Consider the following 25,942-nt stretch of genomic DNA (forward strand, 5'->3'; position numbering starts at 1 on the left):
CTGCTCCACTCCTCCCGTTAGTAAAGAAAAAACAACTTTCAACCTGGCATCCCTGTTTTGGGCTCGTCATTATAGGTGAAAATGATTTTTTTTTAAATGCTAAAATAGAATAGTATCTACAAGCCACACGACACCATCATTATGACAAAACAATCAAATATGGCTGAGGATAACGGGTTATGATTCAGCAAAGGATCTGTAGGTTCCATCAATTATTTAGTGCTTTTTTTGTGTGTGTACATTTTTATTAATTGTACTTTTTTGAAACAAGTTTCAAAGCAATCACATAATCTCCTTCACACAGACCCTCGTTCCGATCATCGTTTGAATAATTTCCAGCGAGATCACTCAGGCTTGATAAGGGGCATGGGAGTTATAATGACATCCTATTTCTGGGGGGATGACTTTGAAAGCTGCAGACTGAGAGGGCCTCTGGGGTGATTAATGTGTGATTAGAGCTCTGCGCTTTGTCATTTCTTCTTAACACAGCTCTCTTCTATTTTTTCCCTCACCGCCACATTCCCCCCCAGGGCCATGCTTCTCCTTCCGCAGCCCTATGCCCCCCCCCCCCCCCCCCCCAGATTGTTCCTGACAATCTACAGAGTAGCGTCGCTATTTTTGGCATGTCATAATAGGGGGCGAATATGCGCACATACTGTAATGTCTAAAATAACCGAAAATAGCCTACAAGCTCACCATTGTTCCACAGACAGTGGTTGCCCTGATCACTCAATCCGACCTGATGTCATTTTTTTTGGTCTGAACCCGATGTTTTGACCGATATTTCTTCAAGAAGTGAAAAATGTTCAAATCAATTTGAAAAACATAGATTTGATAAGTTTCTATTTGAGAACCTTTGACGTATATCCACTCAACAAAATAAGTACAAAATAAACACAAATAACCTGTGGTTCAAGTTATGTGTGGGCCGAGTACAGAGCCCTGGGGGACCCCGGACAACCAAATACATACTGTAGGGTTTAAGAAGTGAAAAATGTTAAAATCAATTTGAAAAACATAGATTTGATAAGTTTCTATTTGAGAACCTTTGACGTATATCCACTCAACAAAAAATAAGTACAACATAAACACAAATAACCTGTGGTTCAAGTTATGTGTGGGCCAAGTACAGAGCCCTGGGGGACCCCGGACAACCAAGTACATAGGGTTTAAATGGCTAACTTGCTGGGTGTGTCAAAGTGCTGACAGTGCAACATATCTCTCTTTCCTCCCCAGAGGTTCAGCTTGTTTGTGTACGTTGTGCTGTTTTTTTCTCTCACACTGCTGGTTCCTATAGAAGAAAGTGGTTCCCAAACGTTTTAGCTGCCGAGTCGAGACCTGAAAAAAATCTATTTGGTATAATGCCCGGGAACCAAACTACATGAAGTAAACACTTAAGCCATAGTCAATAGTGAAAATAGCTGTTCTGTAAGCTCACAATGCATCGCAATGCGACGGGTTGTGAGCTTGTAGATCTGCTATTTTCACTATTTTCTTCAGGGTTTTTTATTTATGGAACGTTTCGATTATTTCAGATATTGTTCAGAGGTGTTTTGTTTCTGAATTTCTTTCTATGTTTTTCTTTCAAATAATACAAATTATTGTAGGAAACGTAAAAAAAATAAGATATATTTAGTGATATCTCTCTCTCACGTACACACACACACACACACACACACACACACACACACACACACACACACACACACACACACACACACACACACACACACACACACACACACACACACACACACACACACACACACACACACACACACACACACACACACACACACACACACACAGCTATAGCAGGAAGCAAGGGGGACAACACATACCCAGGCATTTAAACTGTAGATATACGTATATTATCTTTCAGGTGAGGTGTATTTTCCTTTTACTCTCAAAATGTATATGTTGACTGGGGAAATACTTCTTCCCATAGATTCACATTTTATCCCCCTTTTCATAGCCTGGTTCCAGACGAATCTGCCTTTGCAAAATTGCATCGCACTTTAGCCCTCGGCAGATTAGGTCTGGCCCCCCTCAATAGAGATTTCATTTCTCTCCCTCCGAAGTCGTGAGGGACCAATCAGGGCCCAGTATCCAAATGTGGGCGGGCTTATCACCTTATTTGGATCTTTTTGTAACCGCCCCTTGGAAAAAAATCTATCGTTGATAGGGACCAGACTAATATCCACGCAGTGTGTCGTGTGATATTGTCTGGCCACGCGAGGCTACCCTTTTCATGCAGTGACTGGTATTGAAGGCAGAGGGTTCATGCAGAGGGCTGAGTGTGGATGACAGTCGTATACCCCATAATGTCATAACGTCTCTACAGCCCTATGTTCTGCTTCCAGGGGGTTTGCCCGGCGGTGGGGGGGGATGGGGGGCAGACATGCCGTTGTTGACTAGGTTATAGAAACCCAGCAATGGAGAGCGCAGTCCCCCCCCCCTCCCCCAGAGAAAGCAGGTTAAGAGGAAAGAAATTGCCAAAGCCCACAAGGTTTGATTGAGATATAGTGTAAGTGAGGCAGATGGGAATGGAGCCAGGCAGGGCGATCCGAGACGGAAACGATGATGGGTCTGAGAAATAATAGGAGAGAAATTGAAGCCGGGGGCGGAGGGCAAAGCCATGTATTTTTCTTAGCGAGGTGTTTATGACAACAAAAGCATACTTTGTTTCCCACTCACATTTGAGATTGATGTGCTCAGGGTGCCTCTCGTGTTGAGGTGAGAAAGGGATTTCGGCTGAGAACGTCTCCACCTGTGCAAACACACACGTGTGATCTGACCCATGCCAGGTCCGATACAGATTCTGGAGAGTCCTAGACTGCCGATTTTAACAATCTTTTGACTCGATATTTTGTAAAAAGAAAAAAATGAGTAAAATCTTAATCTCTTTGAAAAACGTTTTACTTAAAAGAAAAAAATATATATATAAAAATAAACACAAATAGCTTCTTGATAATAAAAAAAACACATAAATTGAACGTTATTGCCCACAGTGTCCCTATTCCGGGCGGCGAACATTCAACGAAAATAGCAGATCTACAAGTTCACAATGTGTTGGGCAACGCGATGCATTGTGAGCTTGTAGATAAGCTATTTTTTGGTGAAGAGATTTTGTGTAGAGGGAAATACTAGAGAGCCTAGTATTCTTAGTATCAGGTGCTGGGAGAGCCTGGTCAAGACAGCATATAAGCCCTATTCCAAAATAATTCTAAAACAGATCATCTAAAAGCTTATAACATGTCACAACACGACATGTTGTGAGCTTCTATGCTATCATTTTGCTATTTTTTGAAAATGTTCCCCAATCGGGAACGTGGAACACCATTCAAAGTAAAAGGGGCGACAGAAACGAACGAGTAACTCCATTGAGTTCAATGGAGAAATGGCAACATGTTCTATTCCAGTGGTTCTCAACCAGTGGTCCTTGAGGGGGTTCCAGGTGGTCCCCAGCTAAATGATGGAGAGTTGGTAACCAAATGGAGCCTTATAGATCTTTAACTCTTGAGAGCGTAAAATGAAACCAAATGGACCCTCACGGGTCCATTTGGTTTCATTTTACGCTCTCAAGAGTTAAATTATTGTTAAGCATCTGCATTACTTAATTAAATAATTGTTATTTTGATCAACGTTGGCCTGTTATCTCTCCTATTGGTACAAACATCAATACAGCATGGAATTGTGGACAAAATCCTATCCAACGTTAACAAAATATTCTAAGTCTTGGGTCTGAGAGTCTAAATCTCATCAAATGGTGGTTCCGTGGCTCAAATGCCGAATAAATAATGGACCTTGATATGAAAAGGGTTGAAAACCACTGTTCTATTTCGGTTCCTCAAGCTATATAATGACCTGCCCAAAATGGGGGTGCAGGACATGTCGGCTGCATAATTGCAGATACCGAGCCGATGTCGTCAAAAAAAAAAAGTTAAACAATGCCCGGCGTATCGGCCACACTGTGTGTGACTCGGCTCTATTCTGATCTGCCTAGTACCCCCCCGTCCCCCCCGTCCCCCATCAGCCTGAACTCCAAAGTGCATCTGCAGGAGTTACATTCACTTTTTGACAAGAAGATGATTTATACAGTAGGGGGGACGATGCTGGGTTTCACCGCGCTGATTGCTGAGCTGGTGAAAGTGAAACAATCTCTCTGGCATTTAACTAAGCCATGTGGGCATTCATACGCGCGCGCACACACACACACACACACACACACACACACACACACACACACACACACACACACACACACACACACACACACACACACACACACACACACACACACACACACACACACACACACACACACACACACACACACACACACACACACACACACACACACACACACACACACACACAATTTCATAACCTCATCCATAATACCCAGCTGACATTTTAGAAAAACAGCGCAGCATATAATTTCTCCTGTGTGTGGCCTCAAGCTGTTGTAAAACGCACTAATTATGCCCAGTCTCTGTTCTGTCTCACATAGCCTGTCTCTCCACACAACTACTATTATTAGCTAAGACATCGTGCTAGTTACCAGCCAGGCCCGTCATTCAGAGTGCGATAAATAGGCTACTTTAAAATAAAGCGCGAGTCAAGAAATTCACCTCGTCTTGAACGTTGCATGACTTTAAAGGATATTTCACGTTCAAACATGTTTGGGGTCATTTTAACGCAGGGCTTCGCAACTTTGATGATGGAGAGGGCCACTATATGTCCACACTCACTCCAGAGGGCCACATTGCTATTTTTGAATTGGAATCCTGAAAAGTAACATTTGTATTTCATTTCAAATGCATTTAGTTATACTTATATTATACTTATACTTATACATACATATATTTTTGAACTTAAATACAAATACATTGGACATAAAAAAGACAATATCATGTTAATACTAGTCATTAAACTACTAATATAGACTGAAGTTATTAAAGCGGGTCATGTTTGCATGTTTGGAATCATAACAGCTGAAATCAATAATATATCAGTATTCCGATATTGACCTGCAGGCCGCATTAAGTTAAGGTGGGGGCCGCATGTGGTCCCCGGGCCACCAGTTGCCCATGTATGTTTTAACGTCTACTATGGCTTTTCTGTTTCACCCCAGACAGTTTTTTAAGTTGCTTCTGTCAGTATTTAGATATTTGACATTCATTTTATCAGACACGCCCCCTTTCTATATAAACTCATTGCAACTTCAAACTTCATTTTAACCATGATAGACTCATTGAAAACACCTCCTTGGGGCTGTGTTTTTCCAATTACTTTTTCTTTCATTTATTTTGTTTGGAAAATGAAAAAGCAATTGAAAGAGAAAAAAAACACAGCCCCCTCACGCATTAGAAGGACAATATCAGTCACCAGAACCAAGGACGTGTGTTTTCAATTGCACATCCTTGCACACACAAAAGCCATGGTAGACATAGTTAAAACGACCCCAGACATGTTTGAACGTGAAACATCCCTTTAAGCCTTCAATGCACATCAGAGTAAGACGGACTAAAGTGCACTCTCAACTTTGCCCTCATCTACCTTTGCAATGAACTCACGAACGGCAAAGAAAATGTGAAACGAATTAGAAGACAACTCACACCCATTACACAATGCTTTCATCAAATGCTGTGTGCTGTCCTATCTTGTGTCATATCATCTCTGTCGGGTGGAAACCTCATATGTCCAAAACTGTTAACTTTTCAGGATTCAAATTTAAAAGCATCAAAAGTATACCGATCTACAAGCTCGAAACGCGGCGCGAAGCGACGCGTTTCGAGCTTGTAGATCTGCTACTTTTGATGCTTTTGTGTGACGCTGTTGTATGATCAAGTAGGGCATTAATTTAGGAAACAAGAAATGATGACGCGGTCATATTAATACCAGGTTGCTCTCTCCAGCGTCCCCGCACAGAACCAAATGGACCCATGGTCCACCGAATATTATTTTCCACCACTGACCGCAGTACAGAGTACTGCATGACTATGGACGAAGCAGGGGTCGTGTCTACTGAGACCGGGGAGGAAACACACGTTCACGGCGAGCACCACACAGTTTTTTTTTAATAGTTTGTTTGGTGGCGACAACCACACTTTATTTTTTTTCCCTGGGCTATGATCCCATAGCATGGGAGGACGCCCGTCGTTCAGAGTATGGATAAGTCTCGGGGAAGTCTCCCCATTGGCTTAAAGGATTGAAGGACAGCCAATGATGAAAAGGTCGCTAGAAAGTGTTTAGAAAGTGTTTAGTAGTTGATCAGTCTCTTCCTAGACGAGGCTGCAAGCAACCTGGTAAAAACACAAAAAGTTAGAATATGGAGATAAGAGGTTTCTGCCCGACAACAACAATATAGGGCTACAGCGTGTGGCTCTATACTTTGTTGCCATTTGATATGAAAACCTGCCGCCATGCATGTCTACCTGGGGCACGTTGCACCACCTGAATACAATCAGACACACAACAACAACAGGAGGTGAAAAGTTGCCTGGAGTCTCTATAGAGTGTCATCCCGACATCCACCATTGAGGAGGATAGGGCCCTAATGAAGACAATTTGTCTAAAAATTGCATCCTCGCCTCGAGCGGCTGCCAGACTCTCGCCCAGCAGCAGCCTCCGCAGTTCACTGCAGAGAGGGAGGTTCACGCTATAGATTACACAAGCAATTAAATGAAAGCTGGAGGAATTAGCTAAACACAAAGAACAAAGCTGCCAGTGGGGAGCGTCACTACTAGTGCAATTATTGACTACCGTCGATCCGTTATTCAACATCCTATCCCTCTACACCGGCGCTTCTCGAAGTGGGGTCTGGGGGTCCCCAGGGGCCCTTTGTCGGGGTTAGTGCAGCATCAAACTCAGTTTAACCCATTAAGACCCGAAGCCGATTCTACATGTCTCCTAAATCTCAACAGTATTCTGAAAAACGTATGTTTCTATATCAGTGGTGATCAATCCTTTTCATGTCAAGGACCCCCAAAAATTATATGTATTTGGCTACAGACCCCCATCAAAATATGTTGTTCCCGGGACCCCCAGAAGCAAAGATTTGAGTTAAAAATGTTTTTAAAAATATATTTAAAAAATATATGTATTCAAAGATTTGCACACATTTTAACACATTTTCAAAAATAGCAGATCTACAAGCTTGTAGCGCGGCACTTGCGCTATGAGCTTGTATATCTGCTATTTTTGAATAGCCCAAAGTGTAAAATAATGCTTTTAGCTCAGATCTAAAAATGACACAGTTCCAGGTCTTAATGGGTTAACCTTTATATACATCTACAAGCTTGTTGGTCTGTAATTTTCAGAATAGTTGTTCGTAGTAGTTCGTTTTTTGAGAATAGTTGAATATTGACTGAAGCAGAGGCTGTTTATAATGGAGAGGAGGAATGTCATTTCATGGTCCTATATCCCTCTTTACTGAAACGGAGACTGTTAATCATTAGAGCTCTAGACCCATATATCAGCCCATTTATCAACTATGTTGACTATACATCATTATCAGTAATTATGCAACTAGATCGGCTATTTTTCGAAAATATTTGTATAGAGGGAGTAGGTAGGTAAATAAAAAGTTATCAGTGTTTATGTTTTATATCTTTAAGTTAAATGTTTTCAAATATAAACTTTAATCAATCTAAGTTTTTCAAATTGATTAGACCATTTTGCAATTTTGAGAAAATACCAGTCAAAACATCGGTAAACCGGGCTCGGCATCGAACCCAAAAGATAAGGCATGGGTCGGGCTGTATTTATAAGAGGCATGGCGCTTTCAGGATTGTATTAAATGTGGCAGCCGATGCTCTACATGGGTGAGAACAGAACATTGCTATATTTGGTTCTTGGGACAGAACAGTCCCTTTATGTCTCCGACAGCAACAGCCGTGGCCTGGAGGCATTTTGTTTTCCTGATTGTCCATCCGTCCGTCCATCCTTATGTCTGTACGTCCGTCCGTACGTCCGTACGTCCATCCCAGCCTTCTGAGCGTGATGTCTCAGGAAGGAGGGAATGTTGAGGGAATGTTCATGACGTTTGGCACAAAGAACGGACACTTTTACAGTGGACTTGGCACACAGCCTTGATGCGGTATTTCTAGTTTGATCAGTTAGTTTAGTTTTTGTTTATTTGCCTTCCGGGACATTTTCAGCATTTTAACCTATTAAGACCTGAAGCCGATTCTACAAATGTCAACAACAGTTTTCTGAAAAAAACGTATGTTTCTATGTCAGTGGTGCTCAAACTTTTTCCATGTCAAGGACCCCCAAAATTACATGTATTTAGCCGCCGACCCCATCTCAAAATATGTTGTTCCAGGGACCCCCCAGAAGCAAAGATTTTAGTTAAAATGTTCACTTTAAAAGAATATATATATATTCAGAGATTTGCACACATTTTCACGATTTTTCAAAAATAGCAGATCTACAAGCTCGTAGCGCGGCACTCGGTGCCGTGCTATGAGCTCGTAGATCTGCTATTTTTGAATAGCCAAAGTCTAAAATAAAGCTTTTTTTTGTGGAGCAGCCAGACGTTATATAGCTGGAGGTGAGACAGGACGTGATCTCCTTCATTTTCAGCAGGGATTTCCTGCCACTGTTGTCCGGAGAGGAAAGGAAACAGGTGCTTTGTCGACGGCCTTATCTTTGTGACAGGGGGTCTCCTCCACCCCCCCCCCCCCCCCCCGCCCCCCCCACACACACCCCCACCGACACAACACATAACATCCCGCAAAGACACCAGAAGCAGCCACTCGCGTATACAAACCACCCCCCCCCTCCACTCCCCCCTCCTGACATTGTGTATTGTCTCTGTCAGTCTTGATCGGCCATCCCCCGATATCCACCGTGTTTATAATAGGCGTACTAATCCATAATGATGTACTACAAGTGCAAAATATAAAGTGCCTACACCCTCAAGCCACAGCTGTTACCCATCAAACCGGGCTGCTTGTGTTGTGAAATATAGTGCTTTAATCCCATCCGCGGCTGAATGTCAGTGTGTTCCTCAGTGTGTGTGTGTGTGTGTGTGTGTGTGTGTGTGTGTGTGTGTGTGTGTGTGTGTGTGTGTGTGTGTGTGTGTGTGTGTGTGTGTGTGTGTGTGTGTGTGTGTGTGTGTGTAGTGGTGCTGTGCAACAACTAAACACGCTAGCAGCATTACACTTTACACTTACACACATTACACTATAGGGAAATGCAGAAACACAGTGAGCATTGAGTTAGTTGACTACTATAATTACATTTTAATCGATGAATTGCTGCACCTCTAATTTGTATGGAGTATGGAAACATGTATGGAGTATACTGTAGTAGGACCATTAACCTCTTAAACCCTCTAGATCTAGACTTGGTAAAACTGGGCCTGAGTTGGCTTTGTACTTGGACGAATTTCTTTCAGAGCCAAAGATGGGGCAAAGTTGAGAGTGCACTTTAGTCCAGGGTTCTTCAACAGGGGGTCCGGGACCCCTAGGGGGTCCTCAGAGCTACTATAGGGGGTCCGCCAAATCTTTGTGTGATAGGATTTCGTTTTTTTTTAACATTAACCAGTGCCACTTGAATCATAGAATTCCTTTTCTGAGGGACATTAGCCGAAAATAGCAGATCTACAAGCTCTGAACGCCTCGCGGCTATTTTTGGCAACAAGGCTATAGGTGTAGAGGGAAAAAAGAGCAGACTAACAAAAAAAAAAAAACTTTAATCTGAAACTGAAACACAATTTTATACAATATAGAGGGTGTCCCTGCTTCATCTCTTTCTCAGCTAGGGGGTCCTTGGCCTGAAAACGTTGAAGACCCCTGCTTTAGTCTGTCTTATTCTGATGTGCCTTGAAGGCTTAAAAGGATGTTTCACTTTCAAACATGTCTGAGGTCTAGCTTAGCGTCTACCATGGCTTTTGTGTGCAAGTTGAAAACACACATCCTTGGTTCTGGTGAAACAAATCTCTTCGCCAATGTAGCCGATCCACAAGCTCACAACGTGTCGACCAAGACCGTGACTGACGGAGATAATATAAAAGCGAAAAGAATAAAAATTAAATCTCTGCCAGTCTAACACCCCCTCCCCCAACAACGTGAATAATAATATCCACTATATCCAGGCAAAAAAACAACAACAACAAAACAAAAGTGATTAGTGGGAGAGATCTGTGTGCTGCTATGAGGTTGCTCTGCCGGAGCCGACACAAAGCTGCCCTCAGGGGTGGGGGTAGTGGGTGGAGGGAGGACTAGGGAGAGGGGGGGTGGGGGGGTGATGAATTTAATCTGGCAGCGGTTCAACATTCCTGGATAACAGTTAGTCGGGGGTGGGGGGGGGGGGGGGGGGGAGCTGACTGCCTGTGCCTATCTCACGTCTCAATGGGAGTGCAACGCTCAGGGCTTGGCATCCCACCCCCTCCCTCAACCCCCCCTTCACCCCTCCTCCCTCCCTCCCTCCATCTCCCATATCCTGTCATTCTCTGCATTCTTCTGCGCCGTGGAACCTTCATGGCTTCCAAAATCAGAGCTTTTTTTTTTTTAAATGTCACCACCCCGCCCCCTGTGTGTGACTGACTGTGTCGGGTCTGCAAGTCCAGGCATCCATGAGCGTGCATGAGCGTGTGACTGACTGACTGGCCATGCGTGGCGCGCTGCTTATAGAAGAGGGTTCGAGGAAGCTATGGGGTTTTTAGAGCCAGAGTTTGTTGAGTTAGGAGTCTATAGGGCGGTGGTTCTCGACCTTTTCAGGCCGCGACCCCCATAATAATCATATTTGAACTGGGAACCCTCTCACCCCGACAGGCACTTGGAATGTAGGAGTTGAGGCATTACTTTTAGTTTAACTCTGTTCCACAGATAAATATTGTGAAAATAGCCGATCTACAAGCTCACAACGCCTCGCGTTGCGAGGCGTTGTGAGCTTGTAAATCGGCTATTTTCACAATTGCTGCCTCTTTCTTATATCATTTGACAATTTGGCCATTGCTTGACCAGTTTTTATAGTAGAGTTTGTTGCAGTTTTTACTTTATTTGTTTATGTTTTATTAAAAATGTCTAAAAGTCCTTAAATTGTCACTGTCACCTGGGGACCCCCCCCCCCCCCCCCCAAATCCTGTCCCACAGGTTGAGAGCCACCGGTCTAGAGCATTTGGTGCCGAGGCACACTGGTGACTTGCCCTGGGACAAGTCCAGGTGTTACCGTGGGATTTTGTGACAAACGCACATTGTGTGTGTGTGTGTGTGTGTGTGTGTGTGTGTGTGTGTGTGTGTGTGTGTGTGTGTGTGTGTGTGTGTGTGTGTGTGTGTGTGTGTGTGTGTGCGCGTAGACTAGGTACATGTGTGCGTGCGTGTGTGTCCTTCTGCGTTTGCATGCGTGTGCCTTATTTGCTTTTTGGCAAATAGAATCTTTTCTTTTTTTCTCTCATCTTTCGTGTCTTGTCCAGTGATTGGCTGTCGGTGCCAGGGGGCAGACGGTGTCTTGTCCAGTGATTGGCTGGCGCTGCCAGGGGGCAGACTGTGTGTATTTCCACTGCGTCTGCTCTTTCCACAAATAACCGACTGTCTTCCCAGAGCGGCTGGAGAGACAGAGCAGCTCCTTTACAACACTGGTTCTCAACCTTTTTTCATGCCAAGGACCCCCAAAATGATATGTATTTGGCTGCAGACCCCTACCCCTATCTAAAAGCTCATAGTGCGGCACTCGGTGCCACGCTATGAGCTTGTACATCTGCTATTTTTGAATAGCCAAAGCATAAGATATGGTTAAAGTGGTTAAAATGATTATGACGATATAACCAATTTTGCTGGGTACCCCCTGGTACCCCCCCAAGGACCCCTGGGGGTCCCCGGACCCCACTTTGAGAACCAATGCTGTACAACACTGGTTCTCAAACTTGGAATTGTAGGAGTTGAGGCATTATTTTTGGTTTGACTCGGTTCCACAGATAATTGTTGTGAAAGTAGAAGATCTACGTACAAGTTCACAATGCGTCGCGCCGCATTGCTTGTAGATCTGCTATTTTTGGGCCAATGCTCCCCCAGAATAGGGATCCTACTAGGGTTCAACGTGGTTAAAAACTGTGCAATGTGTAGATATGTGAATGTGTGCAGTTTGTGAATGAAGCACCAAAGTCCCAATCTGCGATATGTAAAACATTGTGAAAGAAGCCCCTCACACTAGCGTTTCCTAAAGACAATTATGATGTTTTGGTATTATCATAATTGTCAACCTTTTCTTTAACCAAGTGCTTAAACCTTAAAGAGCTGCTGCGATGAGTAGTACTGAGCTTGTAGAATACAGTCTATCTTCGGTGCTTGACACCGGTGTGCGAGTAAGTATAAATCATCCTTTAGGCGTTTGTTCGCTGTGAGAGAAATGTTGGACTGACATGTTTGGACTGTATGGAATCCAAATGACTGAGGGCTTACATCCATGTGTGTTAATGTGCTAACATGAGCCTAGAAGCATGAGATGAGCTGTGATCTGCATTGCAGTGACAGCCGAGAAGTGATATATGCGTAATATCTTCTTGAACAATGCCTAACACATGTTAATGTGAGCTCAGAATCAGAATCCATCAGAATCTTTGTTGTTACCAGTGGTGGAAAGTAGAGGCAAATATTCTACTTCTACTCCACTACAATTATTTGAAAACTTAGTTACTTTTCAGATATACATTATTATAAAACATACATTAACCACTTTAGCCCTGTTTTATACATAGACTATTTGAAAATAGCAGATCTACAAGCTCACAACCCGTCGCATCGCGACGGGTTGTGAGCTTGTACATCTGCTATTTTCAAACATTTTAGCACTTTTACTTGTGGTACTTTACGTACATTTTTATACCAATACTTTTGTACTTTTACTCAAGTAAATTTTGAATTCTGGACTTTTAGTTGTAACAGTATTTCTATTTTCTACATTGCAGTATTGACATTTGAGTACTTTTCCACCACTGCTTTACAGTTACAGGAGGAGTTAAGAAGAGGGAAAGAGAGAATAGAGCAGAAAGGAACACAGCAACAAGTCAAATTCAGGAAGGCACACAGTCAAATCAAATACACACAATCCAATATACATCAGGTGCATGATTAATACATTAGCAATGGGTGGATGGCACTATGGGAGGCAGAAGTGCTTCTCGTGCTGGGTGAAAAACATAGCCAGCATATAAAAATTGAATGAAATGATTTCTTTCACCGTTTTCCATTTGGACTACAGTGACATGCATATATTTTTTAACAATGCCTACACATCACCAATGATGAGCTAAAGATGCTAACGTGAGCTGGAAATGTTCCTCAGCTGGGACTTTTCTGCCATAAGCAGCGTCAGCTGATCTGTCATTGGTCCACCTTTGTGGGGACTGTGACTGGTGTAGCACATACATACGGACCATATGTCACTGTCGGGCAGAAACTAGTGGTGGGAAAAAAACTTTTTTTCAATATTTCTTTGAAAATAGCAGACCTACAAGCATATCTTAGCTTGTACATCGGCTGTTTTGAAATAGCCACAGGTTTAAATTGCTCTTGTGGCCTAGTCGCTTCTATTGCGTCTTTTCATGGACCTGGTTGCTTATTTCTTTCGCAAAGTCTGGCAACATTGTTACCAAGTAACGTATAGAGGTTTTAAATGGGTAAATTAAATTATGTATTACACAAAGGCCTCTTATTTCCGTGCTCGCTCATACCTCTAGTCTCCAGTGTCTTTCCATACCTTTTCATTAGATAAGATAGGATAAACATTGATTGATCCACATGGGGAATTATAGGTATCACAGCAGCCTTAGCTGTAATCGAATGAAACACAGAAGAGAATAACTGTCAAACCAAGATAGATAAGAATAAAGATAAAATAAATGGTCCATGGTGTTAGTCACGTAGTAGTGCCCCCCCTTCCCTTCAGTTTAGAGCATTGATTCTCAAAGTAAATAATATTGCGTCACAGTCATTTTAAACACTTTATTCATACTTTATACTTTATACTCATATCAATCACTTTGTGCCGCATTATGAGCTTGTAGATCTGCTTTTTTTTGTTTTTATCGTGAAAATGTTTGAAAATCTTTGAATATATATATAGGGTTAGGTATAGGGTTATTTATTTGTTTTAAGCGAACATTTTTAACTCAAATCTTTGATTCTGGGGGTTATTTTTGAGAAGGGGGTCCACCACCAAATACATGTAATTTTGGGGGTCCTTGACTTTAAAAAGTTTGAGAACCACTGGTTTAGAGAGCAAACTGCAGGCTGACTGTACTGTAGAAGGAATGCCATGTTCTCATTATACATTTGAATAAAGCACAAATCCTGGCTTTACTTGGCAGGGGGCACTTGGTTGGGACAGCAGGGGGGCAAAGAATCAGAGGGCATGAGACTTAAAAAAAAAATATATTATTAACAATAATACTTTATGTACAGACTCATAATACTACGTCTGTACAGTGGCCAACAGATCGCAACATGCTGGTAATAGACAACACAAGAAACTTAAACAAATCTGACAACAGATACAATGATGGTATTTTTTTTGTTTGCTCAGCTTTCTTGCGTTTTGTACATTTGTACATTTTGCAACAGATACACAGTATTTAGAAACATTTTCTGTACGGATCCACTTTTTTTTGGTTTGCATCTATCGACAGGCTTTGATACGTTCACGGTTCGGATCTATAGATCCGACTTTTTAACACCTTCCAGCTAACCTTCATCGATTTGTTTCTGCAGCATCCCTGCCTCGAGCACGGCCTCTCTGAATGCAACCCAGACGATGTTTTTTGGTGACCCTATAATGCTCAATAATCATGTGCACAGTTTAGATGTATCTCATACGCACAGCATTATACCCACACAATAAAGTTAAATAAACTACACACTTCTGTATCAGCTAAAACTTTGTCGGGACAGGATATGAACTTTGAAAGCCCCCGTTTTTGCCTCAGGTTTGCTTACCATGCTACTTCTGCTCTTAAGTCTCTGTAGACGGCCTGTACTGAACTATTAATCCCTGTTCTCCGTCTTACCTACAGTACCTGGTCTCTGCTCTTTTCACTCAATTCTCATCTCTTCCTTGTTCTTTCTCTTTTTTAACCACTTACTTTGTTGTCTGTGGTCCGCCAGGGGTCTATACTCGTCTCCAGTGGTGGAAAAAGTACTCAAATGTTTATATGTATATGTTTATGTTTAAATTATCAATACTGCACTGTGGAAATACTCTGTTACAAGTAAAAGTCAGGAATTAAAAATGTGCTTGAGTAAAAGTACAAAAGTATTAGTATCAAAATGTACTGCAAGTACCAATAGTAGAAAGTACTCATTATAAAGAATGTCCCATTTCACAAGTTTTGAAATTGAAAATAGCCGATCTACAAGCTTGATAGGCTATATTTTCAAATGGCCGAAATGTATATAGGGCTGAAGGGGGCAATGTATGTTTTGTAATAATAATCAAAATCTACAACGTAACTAGTAACTAAAGTTTTCAAATAATTGTAGTGGAGTAAAAGTACAATATTTGTCTCTGAGATGTAGTGGAGTAGAAGTAAAAGTATAGCAAATTAGAAATACTAAAGTAAAGTAGAAATTCCTCAAAAGTGTACAGTACTTTGCTGAAAATAATGTGTTGCGATGCGACGCATTATGAGCTTGTAAGTAGTTAGTGAGCCTTGCCGAGCCATGAGGCCCACAGGGCAGGAGCCTATGTCCTGTTTCTGTAGTGTGAGGCGGCTTGATGTACAAGTCCATCCTCTGGACATGATGCTAGTACATCACAGGGACTTACCCCCAATCAAACCCTTGATGCTGAGTGCCAAGCAGGGAGGAATTGGGTCCCATTTTTATAGTCTTGGGTATGACCTCGCAATCTCAGGGCAGACACTCAAATTGGAGCGCTTTATTGCTTATAGTACACTGTGTCCAGACTCTACTTGTCCTTTCTTTGCACAAGGCTAAGCTCTCTCTCCTTCTCCTCTCTCTCCCTCCCAGGCTCTGTTAAAGATGGACTGCCAGGGTCTGGTGGCCAGGCTGGTCATGGACTTTGTGCTGCTGACCACGGCCGTGGAGGTGGCCGGCCGCTGGAGGGAGCTGGCCGAGAGGCTGGCCAAAGTGTCCCGGCAGCAGATGGACGCGTACGAGGCGCCGCACAGGGACAAGAACGGAGTGGTGGACAGCGAGGTGAGTCTGGCAGGAACAATAGAAGCATTGTTACCTTCATCTGTGGAGTACAGTGGCTGCACAGGGATTAGTCCTGAAATGATACTGTACACACACACACACACACACACAAATACATATAAAACTAGAAGAATGTGTTCTTCGGTGACAGGTCTCAGCCAGGGCAGATCACATGACTGTAGACGTAATGTGTACCGATTTGCGTTATGTTTGGACAACATCTGTAGGAGGTATATCACATTTTTCTTTTTGCAAAAATCTGCCTCCTGGTGGCTCCAACAGGCCGATGTGAAAAGTTTTGGGCAGAGGTTCAGCTCTGGCCTCCAGGGAGTGTGTGTGTGCACAGTTTCACGCCGATCGGTCCAGCTGTGCCGGAGATTAGCTGTTCACTGACGGACGGATGGACTAGCTAAGCTGACATGATGTTCTGATCAAACGTATTCCAAACAAAGACAGACTTTTTTTTCGTTTGGCCTGGCAGGGCAAAACTATTTTATACTCATTAGTATAAAAGTTCTGACTGTTGGACCCCGCCCACTCAGTAGTCTGCCTAGCAACAGCCAGCATTGTGTACAGGCTATTTGAAGTTTTTACATGTTTTGAAACTTTTCACCTATGACATCATGCCCAAAACCGGGATCAATTATTAATCATTATCGTATTAAATGATTGATTATCTTTTATAACCGATTAGATTGATCAGTCTGATTAAATTGTTGCACCCTAGTGTCATCCAACTTGTATCCTCTCTCTCTCCCCTGCCATGCAGGCCATGTGGAAGCCCGCCTACGACTTCCTGGTGACGTGGGCGGCGCAGATCGGCGACAGCTACCGAGACGTGATCCAGGAGCTGCACATGGGCCTGGACAAGATGAAGAGCCCCATCACCAAGCGCTGGAAGCACCTGACGGGCACGCTCATCCTGGTCAACTGTCTGGACGCGCTCCGCAGCTCCGCCTTCAGCCCCGCCCCTCAGGACGAGTCCTGCGCCATCTGAAGAGGCATGCCCGCGACCAATCAGACACTTAATACCCGTAGCTCCTCCCTCCTTCCCTCCCTCCCCCCTGCTAGGTTTCACTATAGGCTACGCTAGCTTCTATACAGAGTGCTACAGGGATGAGGTCTTTATTCGTAGGGCAACCCGGAATGTTATATATCATCGTCTCTGTCGGGGTGGAAGCCTTGTGTGTCCAAATCCGTTCCTTTTTAGTATCATTTTTAAAAATGATTTAAAGTAGTGAAAATAGCCGATCTGCAAGTTCACAACGCTATGCATTGTGAACTTGTAGATCTGCTATGTTCACTACTTTTGTGTGACTCTCTTGTATGATGAAGTAGGGCATTAATTTACGAAACAAATATGGAGATACAAGGTTTCGGACCGACGTCCACAAGATAATACCTCTGCCACAGCTTCCCACTGCAGATTTACAATGGATTTTTTTTTTTTTTTTTGGATTCGGACAAATGCTCGTCTATCATTCACCTAAGAGCTGAAATATGCCACGTATGAGAATAATACACAAATATCAACTCAGGTTTAGACCTGCCATTATTTCACAGGGATTAACGTGTCCGGGTAGCTCAGTCGGTATAGGGCTCTCGCCTTTGGACCGTAAGGTCGTGGGTTTGATCCCCGGGGCACCAGCGAATCACTGTAAATACTGGGAACGGATGGTAGGTGTGGCGCTACACCTCAGCGATCCATCTTCCAGGGGGTCTAGATAAACGTGTACACGTTCTCGGCTGATACCGACAATAATGACGGCTGAGATGAGGTGTATGAGGCATATATATGCATGTGTAACGGAGTATGAAGCCTCATTTTCTGCTCTGTGGTACAACGGCGTCACTTGCCAAAAAGAAAGAATAGATCTACAAGCTACTGTAGTGCCCGAGGTGCATCAGCTTCGGATGTCCTTATCCCAGGGGTCTTCAACATTTTCAGGCCAAGGACCCATTAGCTGAGAAAGAGATGAAGCGAGACCCCCTCTATATCCTATTATACATTTCTAAACCCAAAACCCCCCCAAAAAAACTGCCACTGTGTGGGACTAAACACAAAAACAACATATCAATGTCACTAACAAGACACGCCACAACGTGCAGAATTACTACGCGCAGTCTGTAGGCCACTTCATACTGCTCAGCACACATCTGCCCCCTCGCAGCATAATTAATTGCGGCCAACACAAACTCACAACATTACAGTCGGCCATGTTGTTCCTTAGCGTCATCGCCGACCACCGCCCAACGAGACCCAAGTGAGGTCAGACAACACACTCCATATTTGGGCATAGCTCCATTGGGAACATCTCCTATTATGGCTTTAACGAGACCCAAGTGAGGTCAGACAACACACTCCATATTTGGGCATAGCTCCATTGGGAACATCTCCTATTATGGCTTTATATATTATAGAGACCAACAAACACAAAGCACCGCGCAGCGGATAGGGGGGAGGGGCGCGCAGCGCCCCGACCCTCTAGTTGTATAAAATTGTGTTTCAGATTAACGTTTTATTTTTTTACTTAGTCTGCTCTTTTTTCCCTCTACACCTATAGCCTCGTTGCCATAGGTGAACGCCTATAGGTGAACGCCTCGTTGCCATAGGTGAACGCCTCGCGCTGCGAGGTGTTCAGAGCTTGTAGATCAGCTATTTTCGGCTAATGTTCCCCTCAGAAAAGGAATTCTAGGGTTCAAGTGGCACTGGTTAATGTAAAAAAAACAAAATCCTATCACACAAAGATTTGGCGGACCCCTATGGTAGCTCTGAGGACCCCCTGTTGAAGAACCCTGCCTTATCCTCATAGACACACAAACTCAAGAACCTAATATTCTCTCCAGCGTCCCAACAGCTTCTCCGTTCATGCTGTTTCACACACACCAGACACAGAGCACAACAACCCTTCAATATACCTGCATCCTCCTCCTGGCGTTTACTAATCCAATGCAGTGCCTACGCTGTCGTGAAATGAGCGCACCTGACCGTGTGACCTAAACTTAACCACTTGAACCCTACCATCCCTATTCTGGCAAAAAAATTGCCGATCTATCACAACACATCGTGCTGTGATGCGCTGTGAGCATGTAGAGCAGCTATGTTTTGGGTGGCGAAGTGATTTGGCGTAGAGGGAAAAAATAGCCTGTTTTATACTTTGTCGCACGGTTTTGCTTGCCAAAAACAGCAGAGCTACAAGCTTGCAACTTGTCACACTGTGACGGATTGCGAGCTTGTAGATATGCTATTTTCAATGCCACAACGCTGTTGTAAGAGGGGAGTATGCATTAAGCCTAACCTGAACCTGAACCTGAGTTCAAGGTTCAACTTCATTTGTCAACAATACCAATTACAAAGTAAAAGGCATATGAAATTCATTGTGCGCTAAAACCAACACAGCAGCTATACAGCCTAAAGGGTTAAGACAGAGTCAGTGTTAAATGTGATCGCCGAGAATAGCCGATCTACAAGCTCACAACACGTCACCTTCCGATGTTTTGTGAGCTTGTGCTTCGGCTATTTTATAAGGACCGCTGTTGACTTCCATTATTATTAAAATGAACGTGGAATATTTACAAAACAAATATCAAATGCATGTGAAAACAAATGCAGGAAATGACTTACTTGGCCCACAGGCAGCGTTCACAAGAAAGAAAATAAATTAGCTCCGGACGCAGACACACAGACACACACACACACACACACACACACACACACACACACACACACACACACACACACACACACACACACACACACACACACACACACACACACACACACACACACACACACACACACACACACACACACACAATCCAATCCACTTTATTTATAGAGCATATTTAAAACAACAGCGTTGAACGAAAGTGCTGTCCACTCAGTAAACAAATAGAGGGTGCAACACATAGACACATTGCCCAACAGAAACAGCAATAACTTTCAGTCTGAATCATGGAAAGCCAGGTACAAGTGAGTTTTCAAACGTGATTTAAACACTTAATCAGGTGGCGCTCTAACATGGGGTGGAAGATAGTTCCACAGTTTGGTATATATACCAAACTGTACAGCGGAAAATGATCCGTCTCCCCTGGCCTTCAGCCTTGTTTGTGAGACTTTAAGAAGTGACTGGTCAGTTAGACCTCAAGACCCTTGTAGGGTAGAAGCTCTGACACTGTATGTACATTGGTGCCAACCCACTTAAAGACTTAAAAACAAACATTAAAATCTTAAACTGAATCCTGTAACAAACTGGGAGCCAGCCAGTGCAAGAATCTCACACACACACACAGACACAGACACACACACGCGCACACACACACTCAGACTCATTTCTAGACTCCTACAGAGTCACGCTGTAAAAAAAAAACACACACACTGTAGAACAAAACAGAAAAATTAAACTATTTTTTTTGTTAACTGCATAAAACCCCTAGGAGAGAAAAGCTTCAAAATCTGCAGTGGGAACCCGTTGCTGTGGCTTTATTTCCTGGTTTTAGGACTACAAAACTGTAGCATTCAATTTGGCCACATTCACACGTCGGCCATTTTGCTCTTATACTGTAGGTCATCACCCTGACAGAGTGGGTGGGGTTTCCTACCACCCTGTGTATGTAACACGCTGTTTCTCAATGTCTGGTCCGGAGACCACCTGGGGTCCTCCAAATAGACCCTTATTATGGGTGTACCAAATGGAACCAAATGGACCCGTAATGCACTCTCAGAGTTAAATAAACACACATAATTATATTGGGGGTCCGTGGCGTAACGTATATCAAACTGAGGGCGGGGTCCTTGAACTTAAAAAGGTTCGAGAACAAAATGGCGCCTGTGTGAATACGGTCAGTTAGAGGTATTTTACGTGTGCGTTGTCGGTCACGTTTGCTAGCATATAGCATCGACACTGCACGACAGTTCGCTTCCTCTCAAGGCCACTACTAGCTACTGTACTTCTTTTTTGTTTTTGTATAGACCAATTATTTGTTTACTAACATTGAGCCTGGACGCACAGGTGATTGTTTCACGCAATCAATTCCCAACCTGTTTCGGGGTGCACTGGTTTCAGCACACCCCAACCCCCTCTTGTGTGTGTTGGCTAGTGAGACGCGTCCTAACGAGACCTGATATAATGGGTTTCGTTGCGCGCATACTGGCTGCACGCAGCCAGTATGACGTCGTCTGTTAAGGGGTCTATACTTGGCTCTGCCTTCAAACCCTCAAAGACCCGGGAGGGATACCGTTTTAGTCGGCCCTGTGTCTCTCTCTCTCTCTGACTCTTTTCCTTCTATGGCCGCAAGCCAAAACACACAATACTGTATGTATGTAGCGCTCAAGTATTCACAGAGACTATTTTTAATAGTTCTTGTCTTGCATAGTATGTATTTTTGTACTCTAAATATGGCACAGCGATTTCTTTTTTTGTTTTTCTTTTGAACCCCATCGGGTTGAGAACTGTGGACTGACTGCTTAAAAGAAGAAAAGAAAAAAATATGTTTTTAAAGAAAAGACACTTTTAAATGAAAATGGTTATATCCTTGTTACAGTTAGCCTTGTCTCGTGTGTCAAACCAGCTAAAAGTTACATTTCTTATTTATATACAGTATATGTTACGTTTTAGGAAGAAAATACACTCTTTAATTGTTCAGGGTTCCTATATGTACTGTGGTCCATTTTTATTTCATTGTATTTCTTTCTGGTTACAACTACAGGATCATAAAATCTCAAGGACCGACACTGATCTCTTTATTATTATTATTATTATTATTATTATTATTATAGAAAACTGAATGACCTGATTACTGTACGTTTTTATCGATCCTTTTGCCTCACGCTTCACAAGAGACCCGTTTGCCATCTCTGTTTTTATTTTATTTTTTAATTCACACTAACCTTTTGTAAGTACTTTGTACCAAAGCTTTGTCAAACATGAATATCGTCTCTCTGTCGAGTGGAAACCTAACTGTTACTTTTCAGGATCCAAATTCAAAAATAGCAAACGTAGCAGATCTACAAACGCGCCACGTTTCGAGCTTGTAGATCTGCTACTTTTGATGCTTTTGTGTGATGCTGTAGTATGATCAAGTAAGCCGTTAATTTACAAAAAAACACAAATAAATATGGAATTAGGAGGTTTCTCTGTCTATGTATAAACACACACACACACACACAACCTAATTCAGCTGTTCCCAACCTGGGGGCCGGGGGCCACTGTTTGGGCATGAAGATATTGCATTTTAATGATAATGTAATATAAAAAAAAGTTTATGTAAAACATTTAAATGTGTTTTCATTGTAAAAAACAATTAACAGGAACTTAAAGTACTACCACGTTAGTTCCATTTGATCTAAGGCTGGAACACAACGGATTGATTGATCGCTAACATAAACATGCTCTGAAAATGCACACGGTCCACCCACCTGACCACTTAGTGTTAAGTGGTCAGGTGGGTGGGTAGGGTGGGCCGTGAAGGCTTTTTTGAGATTTTCCAAGCGAGCCCCGATCCAGAAAAAGGTTGGTAACCGCTGATCTAGCTGAGGCGCCAACTACCAGTGGTGGAAAAAGTACTAAAATGTTGTACTGTAAAAGTATCAATGTTGTGATGTAGAAACACGTAAAAGTGCGGTAATAAAAACGTAAGTACAGGCATCAAAATGGATTTAAAGTACCAAAAGGAGAATTACTCATTGTGCAGAATGTCCCAGAATGTCAAAATGTATTAGAAATATTTTGAAAGTAGCAGATCTACAAGCTCACAACGCGACACGCTTGTAGATCGACTATCTTCAAATAGCCAAAGTTTAAATCGGGCTGAAGTGGTTAAAGTATGATTTGTAATAATCATCCAAATCTACAAAGTAACTCGTAACTAAGGTGTTCAAATAATTGCAGTGGAGTAAAAAGTACAATATTTGTCTCTGAGATGTATAGTGGAGTAGAAGTAATAGTAATAGACAATCGGAAGTACTCCAGTAAAGTAAAAGTACCAGAAAATTGCGCTTGAGTACTACATGTACTTAGTTACTTTCCACCACTGCCAACTACATTTCAATGCTTCTGGATAGGATTTCATGTCTTTGTGTCCCTTCTCTGAACATGTGTTTGTTATTCAGTGCTGCGTACTGTCCACAGTTATTCACACATGTCCAGCCATCCATGTCTCTCTGTTTTTCTTTATTGTTTTTTTTTTGTTTCCTTTGTGACTGCATAACTTTTGTGGTAAAGAATACAAATTGAAATGTAAACATCTGTGTTTCTCATTACTGCATCCACTCGTATCCAAATCACAGTTTTCTGTGGTGGTGGACAGCACCAAAGTAGTCAAGTATCAGTACTCTACTTGGAAGGGGAAAAGTACAACCTCTCCTATTTCAAATATAGTGAAAATAACTGACCTACAAGATCTACTATTGTCATATTGTTGAATTTTTGGAAAATATGATTTTCTGTCAAAATTGTCATACAGCAAAGCATTACAAAATGTACTTTGTAATTTGTACTTTTGAATGCTTTTTTTTAAAAGCATGTAGGCTACTTTTGAATACTTATTAGTGTTATCTTTAACTCAAGTACAAATTTGACAGAGCAACTTTGTAACACTTGTAGTTGAGTAATAGGCCATATACTTGACTATGACTCAAGTACTGGGTTTGAATACTTTGTCCACCACTCTAAAAATATTTTAGTTTTCTTATCTGAACAAGTGACGTGCTGTTTTGTTCTGTGTTATAATCAGCATTCTTGTTTGTGCAAAGCGTCCCGAAAAGACAACATATCTCACTTAACTGTGTTGTGGAAATGTGTTGTTGATCAGCAGCCAGTTCAGGAGCAAAAAGGCATGATGCAGTAGTGTAGTAATAGGTACTTCTACTTTACTTGAGTGTGTCCGTGTTTCGATATTTTATACTTCTACGATCACTATTTACGACCAGGCAAATATTGCATTTTTTATTCCACTACAATTATTTGAAGTTTAGTGACTAGTTACTTTGTATATTTATATAATTATTACAAAACACACTTTAACCAATTAAACCATGTCAATTAAACCACATCTTTTCTGAAATTGCCAATATACACTTCTCAATGTGACACGTATCTTCATACCAACACTTTTTCACAAACATTTTGTATAGCCTACTTTCACTTGTATCACATTACTGTACTATTGCTACTTTAAACCTAAGTAAAAAATACCTGAGTCAGCCTTCCTCCACTGATGGAGAGAGAGAGAGAGAGAGAGAGAGAGAGAGAGAGAGGGAGAGATTAGAGCGGGTGCAGACAGTGAGAGCCAGCTAGGTCACAGCCTGCTGCACACAGATGACCAGATGCCAGGATTGTGAGGAAGGACAGATAGACGACTCGTCGCATAGAAGATTAGTGAGAGAGGAGATGAGAGAGGTGTGGAACCTGACCTCTGGAGCCCGCTTTAACACTGTGTGCTTTATCTAGCAGCACCTGCCTTCCCTCTCCTCTCCTCTCCTCCGTACCGCTCACATCCACAGTGTCCAAAAAAAACAACAACAAAAAAAAACATTCATTTTTTCTTTTACAGGGTGGCTTGAAAAGCCAGCCTGTCTACAAACAGACCTGTACCTAGTCGGCACTTCTTGACACTTCTCGACACTTTTTCCATTGGCTGGCCTCTCAGCCAATGAGGGCTCGCCATCCTCTCAGACTATGGGATCTGGACACACGGCAGAGCACAGCAGTGTCAGATTTCAACACACACACACACACACACACACACACACACACACACACACACACACACACACACACACACACACACACACACACACACACACACACACACACACACACACACACACACACACACACCCTGTAAATGACATGTAAATGTCAGTCTTGTTTTTTGGGGGGATAGGAACCGTCACAGCTGCAGCATCACTTGGAGACAGAGCACCCATAGACACTTAAAAGAAAAACCTGTGGAACGCTTCCAAACTACTCTCAAATCTATCAGTAGTCAACAGACATTTACGAGACAATCTATTAAAACATGGTGAGCTCGCTTTGAAAGCCTCTAATCAGTTTGCATGGAAGGCTTACACAAAAACAACACAATATCATACAATGTATGTAGTGGTGGTCTTTGCATCGTGTCTCTCTCAGCTAAGGGGTTCTTCGACTGAAAAACATTGCAGGACCTGTGATACACCACGTTGTGAGGTTGTAGACCGGTACTATAACGGAGCATAAATTAAGCATTAAGTGCCTACTCTCTTGTTATTTCTGTTCAGAAAGAACGAGAGTTTCTGTTTTCTTTCAGTCACACTCTTAATTATGTTCTTTGCCTTTCTCTCTCGTTTTTTCTCTTACCCTTCCCCTACCCTCTGGTTGTCTCTTATTGGTTTTTCAATGCGTCTCTCGCTGCCTTTCTCTGCTGTTTTGTCTCACGCGCCCGCACAGTTTTGAAGCACGCAGACCTTAATTAAATACACAGATTAATGGAGGCGGAGGGGAAAAAAGCCAAAAGGAGTGGAATTAATTAAGGCAGAATATGGGCAGACATGCATCAAATCCTAGCCTGGAGTGTTGGTAATGAGCTCCCCTCAGGGCAACGGGGCTAGGGAAGCACAGCTTGTTGCCGACACACACACACACACACACACGCACACACGCACACACAGTACACGCACACACACGCAGACACAGCAACTTCTGTTACCATGGTTCAGAATGCAAACTGTTTTTAAACCTTATTAAGCTAAGAAGTTTAGTTGTTTTTTTTTCTCTACTGATGTACCGCTATTG

General features: G+C 42.6%; 1 protein-coding gene across 1 annotated transcript in view; it reads left to right on the forward strand.

Moving 5' to 3' along the window:
- The window catches only part of LOC311065041 (SH3 domain-binding protein 4), a 67,901-nt gene extending 50,549 nt beyond the window's left edge, over window positions 1–17,352 (forward strand). The window contains exons 4-5 of the mRNA XM_084085210.1: window positions 15,978–16,166; window positions 16,936–17,352. Of these exons, the coding sequence (XP_083941336.1) occupies window positions 15,978–16,166; window positions 16,936–17,163 (417 nt within the window). The 3' untranslated portion in view covers window positions 17,164–17,352. The remainder of the gene's footprint in view (window positions 1–15,977; window positions 16,167–16,935) is intronic.
- The last annotated feature ends 8,590 nt before the right edge of the window (window positions 17,353–25,942 follow it).

The sequence above is a fragment of the Gymnoscopelus microlampas genome (genome assembly GCF_963454915.1).
Source record: "Gymnoscopelus microlampas genome assembly, chromosome: 17".
Lineage (NCBI taxonomy): Eukaryota > Metazoa > Chordata > Actinopteri > Myctophiformes > Myctophidae > Gymnoscopelus > Gymnoscopelus microlampas.